Source organism: Pipistrellus hanaki, assembly GCF_964339955.1.
Source record: "Pipistrellus hanaki genome assembly, chromosome: 5".
NCBI classification, from domain to species: Eukaryota; Metazoa; Chordata; class Mammalia; order Chiroptera; family Vespertilionidae; genus Pipistrellus; species Pipistrellus hanaki.
The window spans coordinates 49984852-50012097 of NC_140507.1; the positions used below are offsets into that span (position 1 = coordinate 49984852).

Consider the following 27246-nt stretch of genomic DNA (forward strand, 5'->3'; position numbering starts at 1 on the left):
CCACCAGGGGGGCTGTGTGGAACATGGCAGGCGACCAGTGGTGGTGGCAGGGTGCTGAGGGAGTGAGGGAGGGGGAGGTGGGGAGGCTGGGATATGGGGAACCTGATCAGCCCTGATTGCTCTACCCATGCACAGATTTCATGCACCGGGCCTCTAGTTATTAATATAAATATATTGGAAGCATACTGGGGAAATGGTTGCAATGATGGCCAATTGATGATTCCTTAGATCCACATATTTGCAATTTGATTTTATAGCTCCACCCATCAAGAGGTAGCGTCTATTTTACCCAACTATATATCTGGGCTGACTTTGTGAATTGGTCTGACCAATAGAATCTTATGTAAGTGATGCTGTGACAATCCTTAGCATGTGTTAAGAGGCCTTACACAACACAATTCCATCTCTTAGACCCCTACATCTACATGAGAACAAACAGGCAACTCTCAAAAAATAAGAGACCACATGGAAAAGAGACAAGTTGTTTGCAATTTAAGTGGGTTGTACCCAGTGAGTGCTATTAGCTGAGTCTGAACCAGATCATCAAAATTGTCACATGAGAATAATAATGGTTATTTTAAGCCACCAAATTTAGTAATGTTATTGGAGCAATGCTTAACTGATACATGTACTTATGTTTATATCAAATTAATTTTTAGATTTTTTTATTTTAAAGATAAATTATCTCTGTCAAGTATTAACATTCATGACAAGTAGTTTATAAGTTTTTTTATTTGTTTGTTTGTTTGTTTGTTTGTTTTAACTTGAGGTTTGTGAGTGTCTGCACTGTGGTAATAAGTTCTTATTTCAAGGTGCTCAATGACTAATACCTTGTGGATAGCCCTCCAGTAGAGGGCCCCACTCCTCTCTACTCTGATATTATTGGTTATATACTACATATACACTAAATGTATATTACACTATTCAGTCTTATCTTTAACAGGAAGTTTCTGCCTGTCTCATACTTGCCCAAAGCTCCTGATACAGGTTACAGTTCAAAAATTATGTCTTCTATAATATATATAAAAACAATGGTAGCCTTTTTAAGAATGCACTTTTTCTAATACCTTATAGTAGAAGTAAAAGACATGACCACAGGTTTTTCAATTTAAAATGATATTATAACCGTGAACCTGCTGTAATTCTTTTTTTCCAGAAATAGAAAACTTTACGTCTGCTTAATCCAATGTCCAAGAAAAACATAATCATCTAGAATTGCATAAACAGATTAAATTATGATTAACATTAATTTTTAATTAATATGTGAGAAATATCTCCTTTTGTGAGAAACTATAAAATTCAATTTTTTTTTTTACTTTACTTGTATAAACTAGACTGAAACACCCTTTAAAAGGTATGAAAATGGTTTCAACTAACCACTCAGAACTCTAGAAAATAAATCCTAATAAAATTTTAATATTGATCAGAAGTTAATAAATTATCAAAAATAATTTTATACAAATTAAAAGCACATATTAATTTATGTTATCTACAAAACAATGTATCATAATAGTTAAGTATATACAAAACACCTTATTTAATTTATTATATGAGTGTTTATTTACAAAGTTTTGATAAAGATCGATAATTTTTTCTAGCATAATTGAAAAATCTAACCTACAGTATATCCATATTCCATACTAAAGATACTTTATTTAAAGACAAGTCATTTTACTAGATACAGTGGCTGCTATTAAGGAACAAGGACTCACTTATGTGAAAATGATGGCACTAAGTTAACTAGCCTGGTTTCTCTTTTATTGGTTAAGGGATTCTCACCTGATAGAATGTCAAACAAACAAGGAATATTATAAATGTTGAGGATGTTAAAAAGAGACAGAAGATGCTTACACTATTGGTAGGTGAGATTTGGAAAACATATTTTGACTCTTAAAAGACCAATAAGTCGGAATTATCTTCCAAATGTACTTTTTAAATTTGTCTTTCTTTACAATGTCTTAAGATAATTCTGATATAGAGATAATTATTATTTTTACAGATTCTTAGTCACTAAAGATTCTCTATAAAACTATTAGAAAATCTTTATGAAGATGAAAACATGACCCCTGACCAATTTTTCTCAATGGACAGAGCAATGGCCTGCGGACTGAAAGGTCCCCGGTTTGATTCTGATCAAGGGCACATGCCTGGGTTGCAGACTCAATCCCCAATGGGGTCCATGCAGGAGTTAGCCGATCAATGGTTCTCTCTCATCCCTGATGTCTCTCTCTCTCTCTCTCTCTCTCTCTCTCTCTCTCTCCCCCCCCCCCTTTCCCTTTCTCTTTGAAACCAATAAAAATATACATATCAAAAAAAGATAAAAATGTGAGTCATTAGAGGTTAGACATAAAACCAGTTTTCACCATGGACAAGCCCACTCCCTGGGTGTCCTCAAGCAAAAGTCACGTCCTAGGAAAGCCACTCTAAGAAAAAAGGAGAGAAAGGCCAGAGCTAAATAGCTGAATTTGACTTTTTCACATGCAGTTTGACAAATCTAGGATCAGGGCATCAAATCAGATAGTTTTTAGTGAGAAAATAAATCACTAAGAAGGAAGATATAGGAGAAAGGATGCAATAATTAGTAAGTAATCATGTCTGAACATCAGGCACCGAGCTTGGCAAACATTTGAACGGGGAATTTCCTTTTAACTGCTAATGCTTATATGATAATATATATTAAACACTAAATCAGTTTTAGAATTTGGTTCAGATATTTCTACTAATTAGTTTTGGCTGATATTGAAGTATTTTGTATGCTCCATTTATAAAAGCACTGTTTGCCCATCTGTTCATAGGTTGAAAGTGATTAAAGGATACTTATTTTGGCTGTTGTAAAAGCCAAATACTTTTTAAGCTGCCAATATGTGACAAAGCCAGTTTGGCTTGCCAAACTCAGAAATATATTAAAAGTGGTCTGTGATGCCGCCTCCCCCCAGTTCCTCTTCCAACCTGCATTATCAGAAGCTTTCCTGATTAGACTAGCACGCCTGCTTTGTACAAAATGCTTTGCAATTTAGTTATCATTTACTCCAGTTTAGAGGGTTCTCTGCTACCAAGCTGGGTGGAGGGCTTGGGTTTCCTGTTCCTGCAGCCTTGAAGTAGAATCATGTGATGCCCCCCTGCTTTTTTTTTTAATTTATTTATTTTTATTTATTTATTTATTTATTTATTTATTTTTTTACATATTTTCTTGATTTTTTTTTTATTGCCCCCCTCCCTCCCTCCCACACATCCCCTCCCTCCCCATAGTTTTATGTCCATTGGTTGTACTTATATGCATTTATACAAGTCCTTCGGTTGATCTATTATCTCCCCCTGATATCCCTACCCTCCCCACTGTAATTTGACAGTCTGCCTGTTGCTTTACTTTCTCTATATCTGTCTCTTGGTTCATCAGTTTATAAAGATCTTTATCATCCACCGATGTGTGAGGTCATGTGGTGTTTCTCTTTCGTTGATTGGCTTATTTCACTCAGCATGATGCTCTCCAATTCCATCCAGGTTGCTGCAAATGATGAGAATTCCTTCTTCTTTATGGCAGCATAGTATTCCATTGTGTAGATGTACCATAGTTTTTGGATCCAATCATCTGCTGACGGGCACCTAGGCTGTTTCCAAATTCTGGCTATTGTAGATTGTGCTGCTATGAACATAGGGGTGCATATATCCTTTCTGATTGGTGTTTCTAGTTTCTTGGGATATATTCCTAGAAGTGGGATTACTGGGTCAAATGGGAGTTCCATTTTCAGTTTTTTGAGGAAACTCCACACTGTTCTCCACAGTGGTTGCACCAGTCTGCATTCCCACCAGCAGTGCACGAGGGTTCCTTTTTCTCCGCAACCTCGCCAACACTTGTCGTTTGTTGATTTGTTGATGTTGGCCATTCTGACAGGTGTGAGATGGTGCCGCATTGTTGTTTTGATTTGCACCTCTCGGATAATTAGTGACTTTGAGCATGTTTTCATGTGCCTTTTGGCCTTCCTTCTGTCTTCTTTTGAAAATATTCTGTTTAGGTCCATTGCCCATTTTTTAATTGGATCATTCATCTTCCTTTTATTTAGTTGTATAAGCTGTCTGTAAATGTTGGAGATTAAACCTTTATCAGTGGTAATATTTGCAAATATGATCTCCCACACCGTGGGCTTTCTTGTTGTTTTATTGATGGTTTCTTTTGCTGTAAAAAAGCTTTTTATTTTGAAGTAGTCCCATTTGTTTATTTTCTCTTTAGCTTCCATTGCCCTAGGGGCAGTATCAGTGAAGAAGTTATTTTGGCATACGTCTGAGATTTTGCTACCTGTGGATGCTTCTAGTATTTTTATGGTTTCCCGTCTGATGTTTAAGTCCTGTATCCATTTTGAGTTTATCCTTGTGAATGGTGTAAGTTGGTGATCTAGTTTCATTCTTTTGCATGTGTCTGTCCAATTTTCCCAACACCATTTATTGAAGAGACTGTCTTGACTCCATTGTATATTCGTGCCTCCTTTGTCAAATATTAATTGAGCATAGTGATTTGGGTTGATATCTGGGTTCTCAATTCTATTCCATTGATCTATTTGTCTGTTCTTGTGCCAGTACCAGGCTGTTTTGAGAACAGTGGCTTTGTAGTATAGTTTGAAGTCTGGTATTGAGATCCCTCCTACTTTACTCTTCTTTCTCAGAATTGCTGTGGCTATTCGGGGTCTTTTATTGTTCCAAATGAACTTTTGGAGAGTTCTTTCTAGGTCAGTGAAATATGTCGTTGGTATTTTAATGGGGAGTGCATTGAACCTATAGATTGCTTTAGGAAGTATGGACATTTTGATGATGTTGATTCTACCAATCCATGAACATGGTATGTTCTTCCATCTCCTTACATCTTCCTCTATCTCTTTTTTCAGTGTCGTGTAGTTTTCCGCAAATAGGTCCTTTATTTCTTTAGTTAAATTTATTCCTAGGTATCTTAATTTTTTTGGTGCGATGGTGAATGGAATTGCTTTTTTAGCCTCTGTTTCTGTAGTTTCACTGTTGGTGTATAGAAATGCCATGGATTTCTTGGCATTAATTTTATATCCTGCTACGTTGCCAAATTCATTTATTAAGTCAATTAGTTTTTTAATGGAGTCTTTTGGGTTTTTTATGTACAATATCATGTCATCTGCAAATAAGGATAACTTTACTTCTTCTTTTCCAATTTGGATGCCTTTTATTTCCTCCTCTTGTCTAATTGCAATGGCTAGTACTTCCAGAACTATGTCAAACAGGAGTGGCGAGAGTGGGCATCCCTGTCTTGTTCCTGTTCTTAGAGGGAATGGTTTTAGTTTTTGCCCATTGAGTATAATGTTGGCTGTGGGTTTATCATATATAGCTTTTATTATGTTGAGGTATGATCCTTGTACTCCCACCTTTTTAAGAGTTTTTAACAGGAAAGGGTGTTGGATTTTGTCAAATGCTTTTTCTGCGTCAATTGATATGACTATATGATTTTTATCTTTCAATTTGTTTATGTGATGTATCACGTTTATTGATTTGCGGATATTGTACCATCCTTGCATTCCTGGAATAAATCCTACTTGGTCATGGTGTATGATCTTTGTGATGTTCTTCTGGAGTCGATTTGCTAGAATTTTGTTGAGGATTTTGGCATCTATGTTCATGAGGGATATTGGCCTGTAATTCTCTTTCATTGAGTTGTCTTTATCTGGTTTTGGTATTAGGGTGATGTTGGCTTCATAGAAGGAGTTCGGAAGTGTTCCTTCCTCTTGGATTTTTTGGAATAGTCTGAGGAGGATAGGTTTTAGTTCTTCCTTGAATGTTTGGTAAAACTCTCCTGTGAAGCCATCTGGCCCTGGGCTTTTGTTTGCTGGAAGCTTTTTGATGACGGTTTCAATTTCTTCCCACGTCACTGGTCTATTGAGATTTTTAGATTCTTCCCGATTGAGTTTTGGCAGTTTGTATTTTTCTAGGAATATGTCCATTTCCTCCAGGTTGTTTAGTTTGTTGGAATAGAGTTGTTCGTAGTATTTTGTAACAATCTGTTGTATTTCGGTGGGGTCTGTTGTTATTTCACCTCTTTCATTTCTGATTTTGTTTATTTGGGTCCTCTCTCTTTGTTTCTTGGTTAGCCTGGCTAGAGGTCCATCAATCTTGTTTATCCTTTCGAAGAACCAGCTCTTGGTTTTGTTGATCTTATGTATTGTTTCTTTGGTCTCTATGTCATTTATCTGTGCTCTGATTTTTGTTATTTCCTTCCTTCTGCTTACACTGGGCTTTTCTTGTTGCTCTTTTTCTAACTCTTTGAGTTGTAGAGTTAGTTCATCTGTTACCATTTTTTCTAGTTTTTTGCAATAGGCTTGTAAGGATATGAACTTCCCTCTCAAAACTGCTTTTGCTGTGTCCCATAGATTTTGGATTGTTGTGTTTTCATTGTCATTTGTTGCCAGGATGTTTTTAATTTCTTCCTTGATTTCTCTGGTAACCCAGTCCTTGTTTAATAGCATGTTGTTTAGTCTCCATGTATTTGATTTCTTTGGATTATTTTTATTGTAATTAATTTCCAGTTTTATGCCACTATGGTCTGAGAAGATGCTTGATATGATTTCTATCTTCTTGAATTTGAAGAGACTTTGCCTATGTCCCAAAATGTGGTCTATCTTTGAGAATGTCCCATGTGCACTTGAGAAGAATGTATATTCTGTGGCTCTGGGGTGGAATGTTCTAAAGATGTCAATTAATTCCATCTGGTCTAGTGAGTCGTTTAGGATTGATATTTCTTTGCTGATTTTTTGTTTAGATGATTTGTCGAAGGGTGACAGTGGGGTATTAAAATCTCCTACTATGATTGTATTGCTATTAATCTCTCCCTTAATGTCCTCCAGCAGTTTTTTTATGTATTTGGGTGCTCCTGTATTGGGTGCATATATATTTACCAGGGTTATTTCTTCTTGTTGGATTGTACCCTTTAGTATTATGAAGTGGCCTTCATTATCTCTTGTTATGTCCTTCACTCTGAGATCTAATTTGTCAGATATAAGTATTGCTACCCCAGCTTTTCTTTTCTTTCCATTTGCCTGGAAAACTTTTTTCCATCCCTTCACCCTCAGTCTGTGTGCATCTTTTTTTCTGAGGTGGGTTTCTTGTAGGCAACAGATGTAAGGGTCTTGTTTTCTTATCCAATCTGACACCCTATGTCTTTTGATTGGAGCATTTAATCCATTTACATTTAAGGTTATTATTGATAGGTACTCATTTGATGGCATTTTTATTCCATACCCATGTTCCTTCTTCAATTCCTATTTCTTTATTTTTACAGTAGACCCTTTAGCATTTCTTGCATTGCTGGTTTGGTGGAGATAAATTCCTTCAGTCTTTTTTTGTCTGTGAAGCTCCTGATTTCCCCTTCAATTTTGATTGATAGTCTTGCTGGGTACAGTATTCTTGGATTCAAACCCTTCCTTTGCATGACTTTGTATATTTCATCCCATTCCCTTCTGGCCTGATATGTTTCTTTTGAGAAATCAGTTGCTAGTCTGATGGGGGTTCCTTTGTAAGTAACTTTCTGTCTCTCTCTGGCTGCTTTTAAGATTCTTACTTTGTCGTTGTTGTTTGCCACTTTAATTATAATGTGCCTTGGCGTCTGTCTTCTGGGATTCATTTTGCTTGGGACTCTGCGAGCATCTTGGATTTGTGTGGGTTTTTTCTTCTCTATCTCAGGAAAGTTTTCTGTCATTATTTCTTGAAATACCTTTTCCACGTCTACCTCAGTTTCCTTTCCTTCTGGAACCCCTATTATTCGAATATTATTTTGTTTTGTAATGTCCCAAAGCTCCCGTAGGCTCTCCTCCTGCTTTTTAATCTTTTTTTCTAGAAGCTGCTCTAATTGGGTATTTTTTTCCATCTTGTCTTCTAGCTCACTGATGCGGTCTTCCGCTTCATCTAGTCTACTCTTGATGCTTTCTATTGAGTTCTTCATGGTAGCGATGTCATTTTTCATTTCTTCTTGGTTCTTCCTCAATTCCTGATGGTTCTTCCTCATTTCTTCTTGGTTATTGTCAAATTTCTCTTCCATTCTTTTTAGCCAACCAATAATCATTATTCTGAACTCTTGTTCTGGTAGGCTGCTTGCCTCTGGCTCGTTTACTTCCTTTTCTGGTGATGCCTGCTTTTCTTTCATTTGTGGGGTGTTTCTTTGTCTTCCCATGGTATCTCTTTTCAGGATGTCTGGTTATGTGGTGTTCTTTCTCTTGCGTTAATTTATAGGTGCAAAATACAACACTACCAGGTACAACACGAGAGGCACTTAACAGGAATGTATTTACAATATTAATAACCTCTAATAAAGGTAACCCCTAGCGATAGGCAAATTAGGGTATAGGAGAGAAGGAAGGAAGGAAGGTAAAAATAAAATAAAGAAAAATTAAAAAAAAAAAAAAGTCAAAGAAGAAATAAAGTAATGACAAAATGAAGATAGAAAACAGGGAGAAAAAGAAGAGAGAGTAAGAGAGAGAGAGAGAAAGAGAGAGAGAGAAGAAGCAAACTAAAAAAATGGGAAACTATATATATGTGGAGAAAATTGCCATAGATCAACCACTGAGCCCAGCCAATGCCGGTAACAATACTTGGAGATTAATACAAACTACAATACAATATCCACTATTATTAAGTAAGGTTATGATATACAGAAGTCAAAGAAACAAACAAAAACAGAGGATTTAAAAAAAAAATACAAAGCAACAATAACAACACTGGAATAAGCATAACAATTTCACTGAAAAGCACAAATATTCACAATAATCAACCTTCACTCAAACAATGAGAAAAGGATAGAAAGTAGAACCTTTTTTTTTGTGTGTTTTTTTTTTTAACTAGTTAATATAGTGCAGAGAGTGATATTTATACACTTGTATCAGGGGTTGGAACTTAGGTCTATGAGTATAGTGAGAGCTTTAGCAGGGGGTATACAGAAAGAATAGAGGAAAAACTAAAGCCGGAAAGGGATAGGATAAACTGGAGACTAAAAGGTTAAAGTTTAGTAAGAGAGTGATGGGGTAAAGGTCGAATTGAGATAGGGTTGAATGATGCTATAGTAGAGATTAAAATAGAATGAAGGTTACTCCCAATGTAAAATAAAGACGAAGTAAAATGGTACTGGGGAGGAAAAGAAAAAGAAAAAAAAATTGCAAAATAGCAGTAGTAATAGTGAAGATAGAGATTGAAAAATGTAATAATTGAAAAGGTAAAATCAAGTAAGGAAAAAAGAAAAAAAATCGTTTCTGAAGTAAAAGATGTAAAAAATGAAAATTAAATAAAAAATGTAAAAAATGAAAATAAAATAAAGAATAGTATAATTAGCATAAAATTGTCCAGTAGAGTTCAATCACTTCCTCTGTTATTGTATTTGGTATGCCTGGTTCTTGGATCAGAGAGTCTTGCAGTTCCCAGCTTTCCACTGCACCTCAGTTTTGTAAGGTAGTCCCTAATTTTAGGTAGGCTATATCTTAGTTATTTGTGTCCATTTATTTTTGATTAATTAAAAGAAAAAGAAAAAGAAAAAAGAAAAAAAAAAAAAAAAGAAAAAAAAAAAAAAGAAAAAAAAAAAAAAAAGGCAGTTTGTAGTTCAGCCCTTAGGTGTCAGTGTTACTGGTTTGACCTCCCAGACTTTGGTTGCTCTGGCCTTCTTTCTCTCTGGGAGCGGGCCCTCGCAGCTCTCCTGGGCTACAATATAGGCGGGGCCGCGGCCGCACTGGGGGCGGGGCCTCGCGGCGCTCCGGGGCCGCGGCGCTCAGGGCCGCACTGGGGGCGGGGCCTCGCGGCGCTTTGGTGCTACAATATATCAATAGGTGGGGCCTTGGAGCTCAGGGCCGCACTGGGGGCGGGGCCTCGCGGCGCTTGGGGCCGGGGCGCTCAGGGCCGCTCTGGGGGCGGGGCCTCGCGGGAGCAATGGGGCTATCGCAGCCTGAACTCTCAGCCTAGCCACGCAAACTCTGACCTTTCTGTGGGTGGTTGAAGAGCTTCCTTGAATCCACGCGCTTGCTCTGATCGGGGCGCCACAGGTGCTCGATGGACTCCTCGGCTGTGGGTTTTCCAGGCCTCAGAGAAGCTGCTCCCTTCCTGGTAGGGTGGCGCCGCCTTTGCGCCGAGCCCGGAGCTCCGGGAGAAGTCGGGAGTGCTGGCCGCTTGGTCAGGAAAAATTGTCCAGCGGACACTTCCTTACCTTCCTAGAGTGATCCGCTGCCCCTTAGCTGCTAATCAACATTCCCTGAGCGACTCAGATGTTGCTTCTATCTGTTTTGGGACTGGGGTCAGAACAAGTCCATCTGTTCGGTCGCCATCTTCAAGCTCCGCCTCCCGCATTGGCTCGCCCCCCTGCTTTGAATGCTGGATTAGAAAGCAATTTGGGTGGCGATTGAGACAAGTTCGCGGCCTCCTTTAGCCCCCTGTATGAAGTCTGTTCAGGTTGAAAACAATGTATTGCATTCAGCATGTGTGACATAGATTTTTAAGAACAGGGGCGTAGTAATACATTTCCCATGAGTAGTACTGACTCAGTGTTGCTTAGTACTCCATTCCCAAGATCTTGCCACGGGTTTAAATTGCTCTTTGTGCCAGGAAGACCTGTTCCCTTCAAAACCCAGAGCGGGATTCCTGGGACTTTTAAAGATAAGATGATGCCGTCTTCCTGGGTGGAAGATACCACTTACATTCAGGCAAGCATTAAATCGTTTACATATCTGCATGAGCCGTGTTCTCTTCTGTGCTTCCTGCACTCCTTCCGTGTCCTGCTCATTCATTCCTCACAGGTCTAGCCTGCCGCAGCCCCAGGAAAACCCAGAGCGGGCCTCAATGTGGCTGCTCCCAGCTCCTCAGCCATCTCTTTAGCTAGAGCTTATGAAAGGGTGGAGGCTGGTACTCTATTGAAAGCATCAAAGAGTATTTTTGTCTTAAACACTTGACTGCCTGAAGTGCTCCACCGTGTGCTTCTTGGGGCACCCTCTGCTCCCAACCCAGAGTTTAGTCAGTCTCCCCACCACCACCATTTCTCACACCTTTGCTCAGGCAGACAGTGAAGATCGGTGCCTGTTCAGAGATGCCTTGTCCTTAGAGCAGAGCTTCAGATAATGAAGTAAATTCCCACAACAATTCAGGCAATTCTAAAAGCAATTTCTGCTATTATGTTGAATATCTTATTCCCAGTCACATGCATGTGTTAGGAACTGTAATTTCCAGGAACCAGGGAGACCATCAAGCAGGCACACAGAGAGCGATGGTCAACATGCAGGGTAAAGTCTACTCGTGCTAGGAAAGCAGGAGATGTGGGCAGTCTTCAGAGCAATAAATGTACTCCATTCCATTATATCAAAAAAGATAACATTTAGGATTGATAGTGCCATTTTGCGTACCATTAACATATTAGTGATATGCTGTTATTAATTTTTTTTTTAGTTCACATTTACTACAAAATGAAAAAGAGAAAGTAAATCATTATTATTCACCTACATGTTTACTAGTACAAGAATATCTGGAGCCTTGGCATCCTAAAGAATTTTTCAAAAATAAAAAATACGGAACTTATGGGTCCCAAAAGGCAACAATTAACTTCATAGATGATATGTTTAAATGACAATATCTTTATCATCCAGAAATGAAACAAATTAGATATTTAAAAGGTTAAAGGCTGATGACCAGCCTCTGAATTTGTTACAAACACAAATTTAATATTATGAATCAACAATAGGATGTTTTTTCTCTATGAAGTCAAGACCCATCAATTGTTCTATTCTATACTTGGAAATCAGTCAGTCATTTAAAAAAAATTATGTGCTCTAGAAATTCAACAGAAGAAAAATGTATCACTGAAGTCATATTAATCTGCAAAGAAATTAACAGCTACTGCAGAAATACATCTAAAAAAATAAATGTTTTACTAAAAGAATGCAATAGATTATCTGAAAGAAAAAAGAGAACTACCAAATAAATTCAAGGGGATCTCAGAAAGATGTTTGTATATAAAAGGATCTGTTTCTAGCCTGGCCAGTGTTTCTCAGTGGTTAAGCATTGACCTTTGAACCAAGAGATTATAATTTGATTCCTGGTCAGGGCACATGCCCGGGTTGCAGGCGTGACCCGCAGTAGGGAGTGTGCAGTAGGCAGCTGATCAATGACTCTCTCATCATTAATGTTTCTATTTCTCTATCAATTTCCCTTCCTCTCCCTCACACAAAAACGATAATATTTCTAACAGAAAGTAAAAGTGCAATGTCATCATAATAGTACAGTGGATCACAGTGAATACAGCTCCCAGTTCAAAATTTTCTTTTAGATATTGAGAGTGAACTCTGTGTGCACTAATGCATTACTTCCCTTTATCTGATAATATAAACTGCTTTGGATTCTTTATATTAAACATACCAAATCGGAATAAGAGAAAAAATGAGTTATACATAAAGAAGTTAATGAGATAATGCTAGGAAAAGACAATATCCCACTTTACTGCAAAATATCATTCAATTTTTACCTTTACCAAGGTAAAAACATAAACATACATAATTTATGCACATATTACATTTAAAAAGCTAAAATTTAAGAGTTAAATTGTTTGGTTTTAATTCTTTCTGGTTTAGACATTTTACATTAGGTATTTTATTTTAAAGTGCATAAGACTCAGAAAACTGTTCCTTTGACAATTCTAATTGGACTGAGATTGCATGGCTTTCGAGATGCTTACCATAACCTTCCTTTCCCTACAAAAAGTTTTAGGCTTTCTCAACCGTATTTTAATCTTATGGATTTCTAACAATCTTCTGAAACTTATGGAGATCTTATAATTTCAAAAATTATCATTTAAATTGATACATTGAGGATGTAGAAACCTTCATTCAGAAATAAAATAATGTTGTATAAATGCTCATCTATGAAAATTATATCCTATAAAAGTTGGGCAAAGGTGTGCATGAAATGTTTATAGCACAATTAGAAAATCAAGGCAATAAGATTATCTATCTAATAAAAACACACAAATATACATATAAGAGCCAAAAAAATAAAATCAAGTAGGCACCGTGTGGAATTTATAACCTAGCAAATTCATCGTAATTGTGCTAGAAGGCAGGGGGGAAAAAATCTAAAGATCTGAACATTGTAACTCTTTAATAATGCTGCTTATGGAAAGTTTTATGCACACCTGTGCAAACAAATGTACCTATGTGCCAGTATATCAGCTTTTCTTCTAAATTTTGAGATCTTTACAATTAAAAAAAAAAAACAGGAAGATGAACAACAACAACAAAAAAGAAATTTGGGAACTTGCCTCTTAGGCTTATGATCGTTGAAGATTAGGTCAGAAATAATCATGACTGCCTTACCCACCGCTATTGATCTATATAAAGTAACAGGTTCCGTTCCCTACAAACAGTAGGACTGGGTGCTCAAATTTGCAGGAATTACAAATCAAGTACAACAGTAGCATTTTGTAGTTGGCCCAGCCTAGTATCCCCATCTCTTTTCAGCCAGTGGCTGCCTCCTTAAATAATACTGCTGAGTGGGTGCATAAACCAGTCCTATTTGCCAACTGTGGAGCGTTCCAGCCAAGCTTGTGGGTATGTGTAAATGAATTCCATCATCTTTTTTTTTTTCTTCTATAAGAACAGGGGCGGGGGGGGGGGGGGGGGGCGGGATACAAACTCTCTTGTATTACTGTAGCCTGGCAATGGTAATGTATGTGAGACATATTTTTTCCCCCTTAAAATGCAAAAGTACAAAAGTTACTTTAGAAATTGGCCAGTACCTTAGTGAAGTTGATGGACAACTGGTGGAAGATGATACTCTGCCTCATGCAGACTTTAAGGAAACCTCTAGCTAAAAATACACGGTGTCCCCCCAAAATGTACACATACACTCTGAATAATTATAAAGGGGTGTTTATTAAAATAGATTTCATATTCAGAATGTAATAAAAGCAGCTGTCAAAGTGTGTGTACATTTTTTTTTTTTTTTTTTGGATACCCTGGATATGAGAAATTCCTCTGTAACAAAGAAAAATCCTTCAGGCCAAACTTTAAAGAGTCCCAAGATTTGGATTTTAAAGTATCATGGAATTGCTATGATAGAAATGGTAAAGGATTTCAAATAAACAAGAAAAATCTTAATATTGTTTCATTTAAATTTTTCCCAGTTAAATGGGTCTTTGATACATATAGTTTTATATTATTTACTACACTATGCTTTACTTTCACACTGTTTTGCCTTTTTTTTAATCTCTCTCCAGGATTCTATTCTAGTAACACTTTTTTAATTACTTGAGCTAATTCATTAAGTAACGTTTCAGGCTACTTCTCTTAAGTAATCATCAGAAAGGCTCTTAAAATTTAAGATATAAAGAAAATAAAAGCAGCATAGCTGAATAAGAACTCAGTGAATTGAGGATCAGATTCTAGTAAAGTTGGTTTTTTACTTTTGTGAATTTGAAGAAGTCACTAATCTTTCAAATCTCTATTTTGACAAGGGGGATTTAAAAGGATTGCATCAAGTGATGTCTAAACTTCCCTTCAGCTATAATTCTCTAAAATATTTAAATCTCCCTGCAAAAATTAGCTAGATATCCCTGCAAACCTTGCCACAGCTCTTCATGCCTGCAACAGATGGTAGATTCTACACAAAAAAAGTTTAGCATTCAGACTAGCCGGCTGGCTCTAGGAAAATAACTGTAATAAACAATCATTTTTCAAATTATATATATTTTTTATCATTGAAAGAACAGCACTGAATTTTAACTTAGTAACACCTACAAGGAAAAAAATACTTCCTAATCAAATTAATCAAGTAAAGAATATTTATAGAAAAAGACTTACATAAGAAGATAAGCTGCTATTAATATAATCAAATACTACATGTGACAGTTATTATGTTTTTTCTTTAAAGAAAGTCTTTTTGTGGGAAGGCTTTGAAAACAAATTCAGCATCTTTAATAGACATGGGTTATTTATATTTTTCTGTATTAATTTTGGTATGTTGTCTGTTTACCAAAGAATTTGTCTCTTCATCTTAGCTGTTGAATATAGTTGGCATAAAGTTATTCATATAGAGTGATGGCACCTCTTTTATTTTAAATATTGGTAATTTGTGTTTTATCTCTTTTTTATCTTATTTGGTTTTTGTTAGGTGCTTGAAAATTTTATCAAATTTTTTCAAATAATTAGCTTTTGGCTTTGTTAATTTGCTTTATTGCTTCTCCATTTGTATTTCATTCACTTTGGTTCTTTATAATGAATGTCACAGGAACACTTAAAAATATTTTCTACAGTTGTTGCATATAGTCTTCTGTAAACGCCAATTTGGTCAAATTAGTTGATGGTTTGTTCAATTTGCTGTATGGTTATTTACTCTTTTTACTAATTTTCCTATTAAGTACTAAAAAAGGGATGGAAAAAATTTGCAGCAACAACTATGGAGTTGTCCATTTTATTTAGTCACGTCACTTTTTGCTTTATTTAAGTCAAAGTTCTATTACAAAAGCATATTCTATATATTTAATATGAATGTTGATGTAGTTCAGTTTAGTCTGCCATTTTCATTTTCATCACTCCATATGATCCTCTTTCCCTGTCCACTTTGGGTTAGCCAAATAGTTCCTGTTATCTCTTTATGTTAATGATTGATCTTGGAATAAAAATATGCATTCTTAATTTATCATACACTGCTTAAAATTAATTCCTCTACACATAAAATAAACTTGCAAGAATACAACTACACTTCTTTTGATACTATTGTCATATATATTTGCATCTCTCTAACTTAAATGTACCAAAAAACGTTATAAATTTGCCTTAAATTGTCAATTTTAAAGAAAATTTTAAGTATATTATTTTATACTAGGAGCCCAGTGTGCAATTGGAAATTGTACAGCATCACCCACCCTTCAGTCTCGGGTCTGGCCCTGCCTCCCTCCCCAGGCCCACAGTAGCTGAGGCCAATGCCAGGCCAGCCCTGCCTCCCTCTCTGGCCCTTGAAGCAGCTGCAGCTGCTGCTGATCAGGCCCTCCCTCAGCACAGGCACATGGAGGCCCCTGCGGCCTCGCCCCCAATGCTGCACGCCCAACCTCCCCCTGTCCGGTCCACCCGTTACAGTGTCCTGGTTAATTAGCATATTTCTCTATTGTATATATAGATGGATTAACAAATATATATTTTTTATTTTAAATGTTATTTCTTCGGTAGAGTCAACTTTCCGTAAGATATCATTTATTTTCAGCATGAAGAGCTTCCTTTTACATTGTTAAGTAAAGATTAGTTATCAATAAATTCTCATTTTTTTATTTAGCTGAAAAGGTCTCTCTTCAATCTTAATGTTATAAGATAGGGTCATTAGATAAAAAATTATCACTTGATTTTTTTTTTCCTTTCAGCCCTTTAAAACATGATTTCATTGCCTCCTGGTTTTTCTCATCATTTATGATGAGAAGACATCCATCATTCCTAGAAATGCAACCCTCTGTGCAATGTATATTTTTCCCCTCTAGTTATTCCAAACTTTTTTTTATTTGACTTCAATTTTCAACTGTTTGACTGTGATGTACTTAACTGTGGTTTTTTTTGTTTTGTTTTGCTTTTCTTTTGTACTTATCTTCTTTAGAATGTGATGATCTTCTTGGGTATGTAAAGATGTTTTTCATTAAATTTGGAGAAAATTCAGCCACTATTTCTTCAGCTACTTTTTCTGCCTCGTTCTATTTTTCTCCTTCTAAGATGCCAGTTGACATGGTAGAACACTTGATATTAAAATATAGTCAATCAGGCTCTGTTCAATATTTTCTTAATTACTGCTTTCTTTTCTTCTGAGTGGTCCTATTTATCTATTTAATTATTTTTTTCTATTGTTTTCTCTAACATGTTGCTGATCAGCCCATTCAATAAAATTTTCCTATCAGATATTACAGTTCTCAGTTCTAGAATTTTCATTTGACTTTTTAAAATAGGTTCTACTTTTGGAATGAGATACTCAGCTATTATGAACATCTTTAAAAAAAAAAAAAAACTTCTTGAACATTTATAATAGCTGCTTTAAAGACCTTCTCTGCTAATTCCAATAACTAGGGTATCTTTTTAAAAATATATATTTTTGTATTGATTTGGAGGGGAAGAGCGAGGAAGAGAGAGACAGAAACATCAATGATGAGAGAGAATCATTGATCAGTTGCTTCCTGCACACCCCCTACTGGGGATTGAGCCTGTAAGCCAGGCATGTGCCCTTGCCCGAAATTGAACCCAGTACCCTTCCGTACACAGGCCCACGCTCTGTCCACTGAGCCAAACCAGCTAGGGCATGACCTCCTGTTTTATAGATCTATGCTCAACAGCTGAGCAACACCGGTCAGCTGTTAGATTTTCCTATTTCTTGACATAACTAGCATTTTACTTATTTTGTACTTAACAAACACGGTAGGTACATTGTAGAGACTGCATTCTGTGATTGTCCTTGAAAGAATGTTGGTTTTTTCCTTTTATTCCAAGTGGTGGCTAAATTACTAGTTCATCATCTTAGACCTGTTGAAGTTTGGTTTTATGCTTTTGTTAGAGTGAATCAGGTGGGGGGTTTTTTTCCTTAGTACTAAGGTGAACCCCTTAGTCCTAGGGTATAGTTTCCACTCCTTGGTCTTAGATTTCCATCGACAGACTGACATGTTTACTGATTCCTGATCATTAAAATTGAACATTTGTTTATTAGATATTTAAATAACTGCATTGTACTTATTTCATCATCATCTTCAGCCTAGTTCACTATGGAGTGCAATTCCACAGTACTTGAACCTTCGAGTTGAATAGATTTTGGAAATCATCTTTTTTCAAATATTAGAAAATTAATATAGCATATATACCATATATTATATAACACTCGAGAATGGTGTGGGGCAGCATTCTCCATTCAAACACATTAAGTTAATGTTATAATAGGCTACTATAATTAATATTAATATGTATGCAAAACACGAGTACTTACATGAAGTGAGAAAAGTAAAAACTATGAGTAATCATACTTATGATGGTTTTGACATTACAGTTTTGGCACAACCTTCATTGTTATCAGTTTTAGTTTTTGGAGCTATCTGGATTTTAGAATTGTTGACGAGGGACTGGTATGGACCTTATAAAGCCACACATTTTGAGTAACTGAGAGAGGGCATAAAAGAAAAGATGTCAGCTAAGAAAAAGTAGCCTAAATAGTATATTTAAATAAGCCTATACTTACTGAGGAGTTAGAACTCCAAACAGGTTGTTTTTTGACAAACTTCAGTCTCCAAGGTTTACCCTTTTTCTATTTTCATCTAATATATGGCCTGGCACAGTGCTTTGCATCTCATCAGTACTAAAATATTATTTAATGAATTAATGAATTATATTACCAGGCAACACAAAATGTGTCCTTTTTTTTAGAAACTTCACTGTTAACTTTCTACAATCCCTTCTTTTCATCTCACTCTCCAATCTGTCTCTCAAAGTCAGTAATTTTCACAAAAGTTAGTTGACAAATTTCCCACATAAAGTAGCAAAGCAATCTCATAGCCAGTGAAAGATGCTCTACTATAGTGAATTGTAGTACCCAGTTTCTAATAAACCATCATGCAGTATTGTTCACACTGCTTTTCCTACCTGCCCATATAGTAACCTTCAGCCTGATCAATTGAGAGATCATTAATACAACTGGAAAAAAAAAAGTTTGTTTTTCTCTGTGTCTTAGTTAAATGGAAGGGGAACATTGGAAAAGATATACTAAACATGTGTATTTCTTTAAACTTGGAGACTTAAGATAAAACCAAAAGCAAGCACTTTAATTTATACCTATCTGCTATGAAAATAAAAAGTATACCTGGATGATGATACTGGTTCTGGCTTTAAATATATGGGTTCTTTCTTCAAAAAGGATTTCTAGAATAGGAGCAAGAAGAATTGACATAAGTAGGAAAACAATATCATAGTTGGCAAATTTTAATTTTATTGATATTCTGTTGTATTATCAAAGGGAGAAGAAACCATTCCATTACAGTACCTATTATACACCTAAACAATGATATGAATTTGTAAGTAAACACAGAGGCCTATGATCGCTGAGCTGCCTCCAGCGTCTTTTGACATCCAACAAAGCAGTTCCTACTGATCATTTCAGTGAGCAATATTTATACAAATTTAATTCATAAGATAATTTATTTATTCACTTACTTATTAGAATTCTGTCTTATTAAAAAAAAGATTTAAGATAGCTTATAATATATACAGTAGGATATAAGGTTGATCTGGCTGCAGCATCTGTCATGCCATTGATCACCAAGGTTGATCCAGCTGATCTGGCCAGCTAGGCCGTGTCCCCCTCTTCCCTCACCAATTTATGTGCGCCCTCTGGAAGCTACGCATTTGGTCCAAGAGGATGACCGTCCCCCCATGAGGAAAGGACCTTCAGTAAAGGGTATACAAGTAACTACTCTCCCCTGCCAGAACCTCCAAACAAGCTCTCAAAACATACAGTAAGTATGTATGAAAAAGAAAATAACAAAATCAAGTTAAGGGGATAATATGTATAAAACAATTATTATCTGATGTCAAAAATTATCTGATGTTTCTTGATGGTGTCACGCAGACTTGGTGCTCAAAGTCCTACCTGTCCAAGTATCACAAACTGAATTGTGTCCCTCCAAAATCCATATGTTAAAGCCCTAATCACGGTCATGGCTATGTTTAGAGATAGAGTCTTTCAAGAGGAAATTAATTGTAAATGAAGTCATAAGGGTGAGGCCCTATCAAATAAGACTGGTGGCCTTGTAAAAAGAGGAAGAGATGCCAGGGGCACATGGGCACAGAGAAAAGGCCACAGAAAGAAGCAGCTACCCATCTAAGCCAAGGAGAGAGGTCTCAGGAGAAACCAACTTTGCCAGCATCTGATCTGGGAATTCCAGCCTCCGAAACTATGAGGAAATTAATTTTTGTTGTATATACCACACAGTCTGTAGTATTTCTTTATGGCAAGCCTGGAAAACCTATAACAGAAGCAAACATGAGTTTTTCAAAAGAAGCCTGGTATAGGTAATGGTGAGCCTCAAGAGCATCTCTTCAACAATCACACTCGAGTGTTTAATGTGGATTTTTTTTTTTATACAACCCTTCAATATCAGCCAACAGCAAGTAAGGTCTCTAAGACCTCAAATTAACTGGGCCATTGTGTCTCTGGTCACTTAGTGTGATCCAAGGGTTAAACTGACACCTAGAGGCATTGATGGATTGCACATCCACTTTGTAATCTGTCTTGACAACTATTTTGCACAGAACAGCTTTTGAAAACATGGTCTCAAATGAGAGGAATTTTAGGTTATCTTGATAAATTAGCAAAAAGTTAATGGATTTTGGATTGTTGGTGCTGTCTTCTCCCTCAGAATCTATAAGAAATCAGTAACAGAACATGCCTTGCCTGTTGATATATGGAGTGCTCATATGCCTCAAGAAAAATGGTTAGTTTTGCTTTTTAACTTTCAAATATATTTTTAATCACTATTTGAAATTGGAGCCAAAGAAGTCTCTTATGTAAAAACCTAGGATATGTATCTAAAGGATTGATGAAAAGATGAAATGTGAAAGATTGTGTTTGTGTTGCAAACATACTCAGTATCGGGACACTGAGTGATTGTTTCAAATACTTTAAACAAATCATAAATCCTTCATTCTGTCTTAATACTGCTCTCTCAGATGCAATCTAACTTATTTGTGTTCATTTGTACTTCACGCCATTTATTTCTTAAGATCAAAGTCAGTCTTCTTCTATTGTTATGTTAGAATGCAACAATAACCTTGAGAATTAGTTTACATCATCTCTCAAGTGTTTGTTACTTTTAGAATTCTCTGATCATGTATTTTTAAGTAAACAATCATTCTAAGGAATAATGTGCTTTTGTAAAAATTTATTTGCAACATGTAGGTAATGATAAAACATGGAGCAGGACCTATATTTTAAATATGGCTCTCACAATGTTTCTGACACATGCTCATGGCTACAAAAATACTAATGGCTACGACAATTAATTTGTAACCTATATATCCCATCCTTTTGCACACAGCAATGCACTTGGCTTAGAACACACTGTCCTTATATGATAGTACTATTTACATTTGCCAACTTAATTTTTTAACTGCTTCCCTCTTGGCCAGACTAACTGCACTGGCATGCTGTCCATGAGGAAGGGTGTCAAGTGAAGTCTGCTAAGTAAAACAGACTTAGACAAACATTATTGAGAATTTTTCTTACCAACACATTCTCTGATATTTTTCCCGCAGTTACTCTCTTACTACCATTGCCTTCACAACTGCCACTGTGTATCTTCCTACCTGGTTTTAGAAACATTTTTCTCTCAATTTTAACAAGTCAGTAGCAGTCATTTATTTAGGATTCCTGTGTGTGTGTGTGTGTGTGTGTGTGTGTGTGTGTGTGTGTGTTTCCCCCCCCCCCTCATTCTTTGCTTTCTATATACTTACTAGAGGCCTGGAGCACGAAATCCATACATTGGGAGGGGGGTGTCCCTCAGGTCAGCCTGCACCCTCTCCAATCTGGGACCCCTCAGGGGACATCCCTCTCACAATCTTGGACTGCTGGCTCCCAACCACTTGCCTGTCTGCTTGCCTGATTGCCACAAACCACTCTGTCTGCCAGCCTGATCACCCCCTCTCTATATAATCTTTCCTGTCAACTGCCACCTGCTTCTTTAAACTTCTTCAATATTCCCATCTTATCTGGATAATGCATTTGAAGTGACACATTCTAAATACCTGGCTGAAGATTGTAAGTCTGGTCTCAAAATCATCAAATTTTTAACAACACCCATTAAAACTAATTTTCAGACTCCTTTCCTCCACATCTTTTCTCAAAGTCCACAATTTATCTGGCTCCTACTTCTGATCATCCATACAATATTGTTAAACCTTAAGTTTTGTTTTATAAGCAGCTATCTAAACCATCAATTTTACACTTCTTTCCAAATCTCATAGAATTTCTTTGTCCCTTTTGATAATTTGGAGGGATCCCAAAGCTAATGTTGTTCACCCTATAATGGCTGTGGCCTCAAAAAGCCATTCAACCTTCAGATTAGGGGAGACTGAAGAAGTTGACCCAACAAAGCATAGGTTGTTCATTTACCAGTACTTACAAAGTTTCTTTAACCTTCAAGGGAAATCAAAATTGTAAGAATTTTACTCTTTCATATGTAGGGATTTAATATCACATAGGAGACAATACAAAGACTGACGAGTAGACTGGAGCTGGATAGAGAAGTTTACATCACAATATAAGTCCCTCAGAGGGCTCAGACCTATTTATAAATGATATAAGAAGGCTACTGTTTCCAGAAATATGTTCATGTAACAAATCACTGCATAATCCCATAATAAATGTTAAAAACAAAAGGGAAGGATATCTTACATGCATGGCTGAGCTGATGGGAAAGTAATAGAATTCATTTCCAGGCAAAAACAAGAAGTTTTGAATTGACTATTGTATGAGTTTTAGAAGCTGTGTTTGCCTCAGGGGTTTCATGGTAATTCCTGACATCCTAGAGCCTGACTTCTAATCAATTATTCATGCTGAAGTTTGAAGACCAACACTGGAACCCAGAATATGGAATGTCAGAGCTGAGAACACTCCCATAAAATGTAGTTACTGGAAGTACAGTATCCCTAGAGTATAAATCAGGATTTTAAATTTTTCCTAGAAAGAGAAAAAAAATGAGGAGAATGAGAGACACCATGAAACCATATCTACAATGACGTTAGCTTTGGGTGGAGAAGGAATAAAGAATCCCACCACCACCAGTAATTTATGGTGAAAATACCTCAGTCACATGGATTTGGGGGCCTCAATTCATTCTTCCTACAATGCTCCACAACCTTCTCTCCAAAAGAAAGGCAGAATTTAAAATCAAGTGGTTCTTAGAATATCTGGTAAAAGCAACTATCAATCATTTTTAGAAGACGAATTCATAATACAATATCAAGAAAATTGAGATCATAATTAGAAAGGTCATTAAACATGAAAAATATGCAGAGAAGGAATCAAAAGAAATAAAAAATAAACCATCAGTACCTCAAAGGTGTAATCATTCAATGGGATGTTATGCATCAATGAAAGTGAATGAACCATAGGAGGCCCACATAAATATTTATGAAGACTGATGGATCTTGAAAATGCATTATTGAGGCAAAGAGAAAGAAGACATCATGTTCCATATACATAAAGTTAAAAACAAACAAAAGTAAACAAAATACTAATTAAGGATATGTGTCCTAAAATTAAAGAAAAGCAAAGAAACCAAATTAGAAAGATTTGTTTCCTCAGGAAAAGACACAACAGAATTTCACTTCTTAAGCTTTGTAAGTATTTGTTCCATTATTATTCTTTTTAAAAAAATATATTTTATTGATTTTTTTACAGAGAAGAAGAGAGATATAGAGCTAGAAACATCGATGAGAGAGACATCGATCAGCTGCCTCTTGCACACCCCCTACTGGGGATGTGCCTGCAACCCAGGTACATGCCCTTGACTGGAATCGAACCCGGGACCCTTCAGTCCACAGGCCGATGCTCTATCCACTGAGCCAAACTGGTTTCGGCTCCATTATTATTCTTTAAGATATAGGTATATTGATAGATGTATATATGTATCATATACTGTCTTGTGTAATCAATATATAAAAATAGAAATTTAAAAAATAATATAGTACAGATGCTGGAAGTATGATGTTTTAAAGTATATGAACCTATAAATACATGTGGCTCACCTTTTTTAATCAGCTAGATTTAAAAGCTCCAGAGACAGAGAAGCATGGAACAGATTGACAAATCTCAAAGGGAAGGGGAGGAGGGATACAATGAGATTAACCAAAGAATTTATATGCAGAACCAATGACACAGACAATAATGTGGCAAAGACCTAGAGGTGTTTGGGGGGCGGGGAAGTGGACCAATGGGAACATCTACAATACTTACAACACGAAAGATAGCTTTTTCTAAAGTTCAAATTGAGAAGAGGGTTTTCTGTTTTAAATTTTGGGTGCATTTTAATATCCTTGTGTTCATTCTGATGTTGAAGTTGATGATTAAGCAGATGGGGGTATTTATTTGATTTTGAAAAGGTTTCCCCCTTTGGATTTATGGTAGCCTCCTATGTACTAAATTTATTACTAAATGATATATTTACATTTCTGTGTATTAGTTTGGGATTTTTTGCTATGTAAATCCATTGTAAATAGTGAGTTTGATTATCATCATGAGATTTGTAGATGGAGACTGCATCACAGAATTAATTGTTATAACTAATTATTAGAACCTAGTTTGTGCTTTATCAAAACAGGTATTTAAATTACCACCTTTTCTAAGGAAGTTGAGAATTTTAATATCTTTATTTTTTTTTTAAATATGTTTTATTGGTTTTTTACAGAGAGGAAGGGAGAGAGAGAGAGAGCTAGAAACGTCAATGAGAGAGGAACATCTACCAGCTACCTCTTGCACACCCCCTACAGGGATGTGCCCGCAACCAACGTACATGCCCCTGATCAGAATCGAACCTGGGACCGTTCAGTCCACAGACCGACGCTTTACCACTGAGCCAAACTGGTTTCAGCTAATATCTTTATCTTGATTTCACAAGTAGAAGGTAGCTGGGATTCAGTTTCAATCTATAATTTTATTTAGAAGGGGAAATTGATGATATAGGCAGATTTTTAATCCATAAAAATAATCAGAATACAGTGAACAAAACAATATTGGAATCTATGTTAGATATTTAATTGATTGGCACTCAGCAATTTTGTTTCCCACTTGTATTTCTTTAGAAAAGATCCAATGATTTTGTAGAAAGCCAGTAGGACTTGACTATAATGGGATTTAGAACCGCCAATGCTTCTCTGTCTCTGGAGCTTTTAAATCTAGCTGATTAAAAAAGGTGAGCCACATGTATTTATAGGTTCATACACTTTAAAACATCATACTTCCAGCATCTGAACTATATTATTTTTTAAATTTCTATTTTTATATATTGATTACACAAGACAGTATATGATACATATATACATCTATCAATATACCTATATCTTAAAGAATAATAATGGAGCCGAAACTCCATTATTGGGGGAGCCGAAACTCCAGTTTTGGGGGAATTAATACTTAAACAGATTTTCAACTTCTCTGGGGTTGGTGTATCTAATCTAAACATTGTTCAAGAGTCAACTGTAGTATATTACTGCATTTTCTGAAAGTATATTATTGAGTACATAATATATAACATTTATTTTACAGTACCATCTTTTTTTTTTTTAATCCTCAAACCAGTATGTTTTTCCATTGAATTTTAGAGAGAGTGGAAGCATAGGCAGGAGGAGACAGAGAGAAGGAAATATCCATGGGAGAGAGACACATCAATTGGTTGACCAGGGCTGGTAATAGAGCCTACAGCTAAGGTATGTGCTCTTGATGGGGAGTCTAACCTGGCCCTCATTCCATGGGCCAACATTTATTCCACTGAGCCAAACCGGCTAAGGCTATTTTATAGTAACATCGTCATAAGCATCTGCTTGATATATATTTCTAGTTTTATTTTATTTTATTGAAATACCCTGAATCAATTTACTATGAATTATATATTTTTGATAACTGCTAAAACACACATAGATGTTTGTGGCTTTCTTATTAATAAAACAATATAAAAATTATATGTATATAAATACAATAAAGTACCAAATTATGAATTTTGTGTACCTACCTAAATCTTTTAATATATATATATATATATATATATATATATATATATATATATATATATATTTTATTGGTATCAGAGAAGAAGGGAGAGGAGGAGAGAGATAGAAAGATCAATGGTGGGAGAGTATCATTGATTGGCTATCTCCTGCATGTCCCACACTAGGGACAGAGCCTACAACCCAAGCATGTGCCCTGACTAGGAACAGAACAGTGACTTCCTGTTTCATAGGTCCATGTTCAACCACTGGGCAACAATGGCCAGGTACCTAAATCCTAACTTTATATTTCCTATTCTCTTTTTCACAAACTCTATTTCTTTACATGTACAACATTACATGTTGTAAATATTTTATAAGCTATCATAAATTCTTAATGAAAGGATTTAAATTAATTCTTTAACAATTTGATAAAGGTATTAATTATAGTTATAATTATTTATATGTATATAATTACAATAAAGTACTATAATTAGCTCTTACCATAACCCAGTCACATTATGCTAAGCCCTTTTCATATATGATCATCTAAATGTAGTTAATAATTTTTTGTTTTTTCTTTGTGTACTTTTGGTTTTGAGTTAGAAGAAGCAGTGAAATTCTATGTAAAGCACAAACCAGCAATTCTTTGGAGGACAATTTAACAGTATATAATAAAAGACAAAGCAAAAAAAGAAAGGAAGCACACCAAAATGTCCACTGGAAGGAACTTATACTAAGGAAATTAAGAATATGCATAAACAATTAATTACAAACATAGTGCAACATATTCCATCAAAGCTTTGTTCAAAGGCCAAAATAACCAAAAATGAATTATATCCCCAAATAAAATATCACTGCCATCAATTTAATATTTTATATATATATATATATGAAAAATGTTCAGAATAAATGTTTTTGGAAAGAAAAAGTAAGGTTATAAAGTATTCATTATTATAAGAATGGTGGATTTTCTCCTTATTTTTGGCTCATCCAAACTTTTTTCAAAATATATGTATTGAAAGCATAATTTATTATTTTTATTTTTTAATCTTTATTGTTGAAAGTATTGCAGATGCCCCCTTTGTTTCTTTTTTTTCCCATTGACCCCACTCTCCCCCTACTTACCTCTTCCTGGCCTTCATGATACTATTGTCTGTGTCCATGGACTATGCATATGCATATAAATTCCCCCAGTTAATCTCACTCCACCTACTCTGAAATTTGTCAGTCTGTTCCATGTTCTATATCTCTATATCTATTTTGTTCATCAGTTTATTTTGATCATTAGATTCCACATATGAGTGAGATCACGTGATACTTATCTTTTTCTGACTGGCTATTTATCATAATACTCTCCAGGTCCATCCATGCTGTTACAAATGGTATGAGTTCCTTCCTTTTCATAGCCAGATAGTATTCCATTGTATAAAAGTATCATAAATTTTTTATCCACTCATCTGATGGGCACTTGAGCTGTTTTCAAATCTTAGCTATTGTAAATTGTGCTGCTAAG

General features: G+C 35.8%; 1 protein-coding gene across 1 annotated transcript in view; it reads right to left on the reverse strand.

Moving 5' to 3' along the window:
- The window catches only part of IQCM (IQ motif containing M), a gene marked incomplete at both ends in the record, with an annotated part of 144401 nt that extends 124712 nt beyond the window's left edge, over positions 1-19689 (reverse strand). The window contains 2 exons of the mRNA XM_084885299.1: positions 18835-18893; positions 19621-19689. Coding sequence (XP_084741425.1) covers positions 18835-18893; positions 19621-19689 — 128 coding nt within the window. The remainder of the gene's footprint in view (positions 1-18834; positions 18894-19620) is intronic.
- Between the last annotated feature and the right edge of the window lie 7557 nt (positions 19690-27246).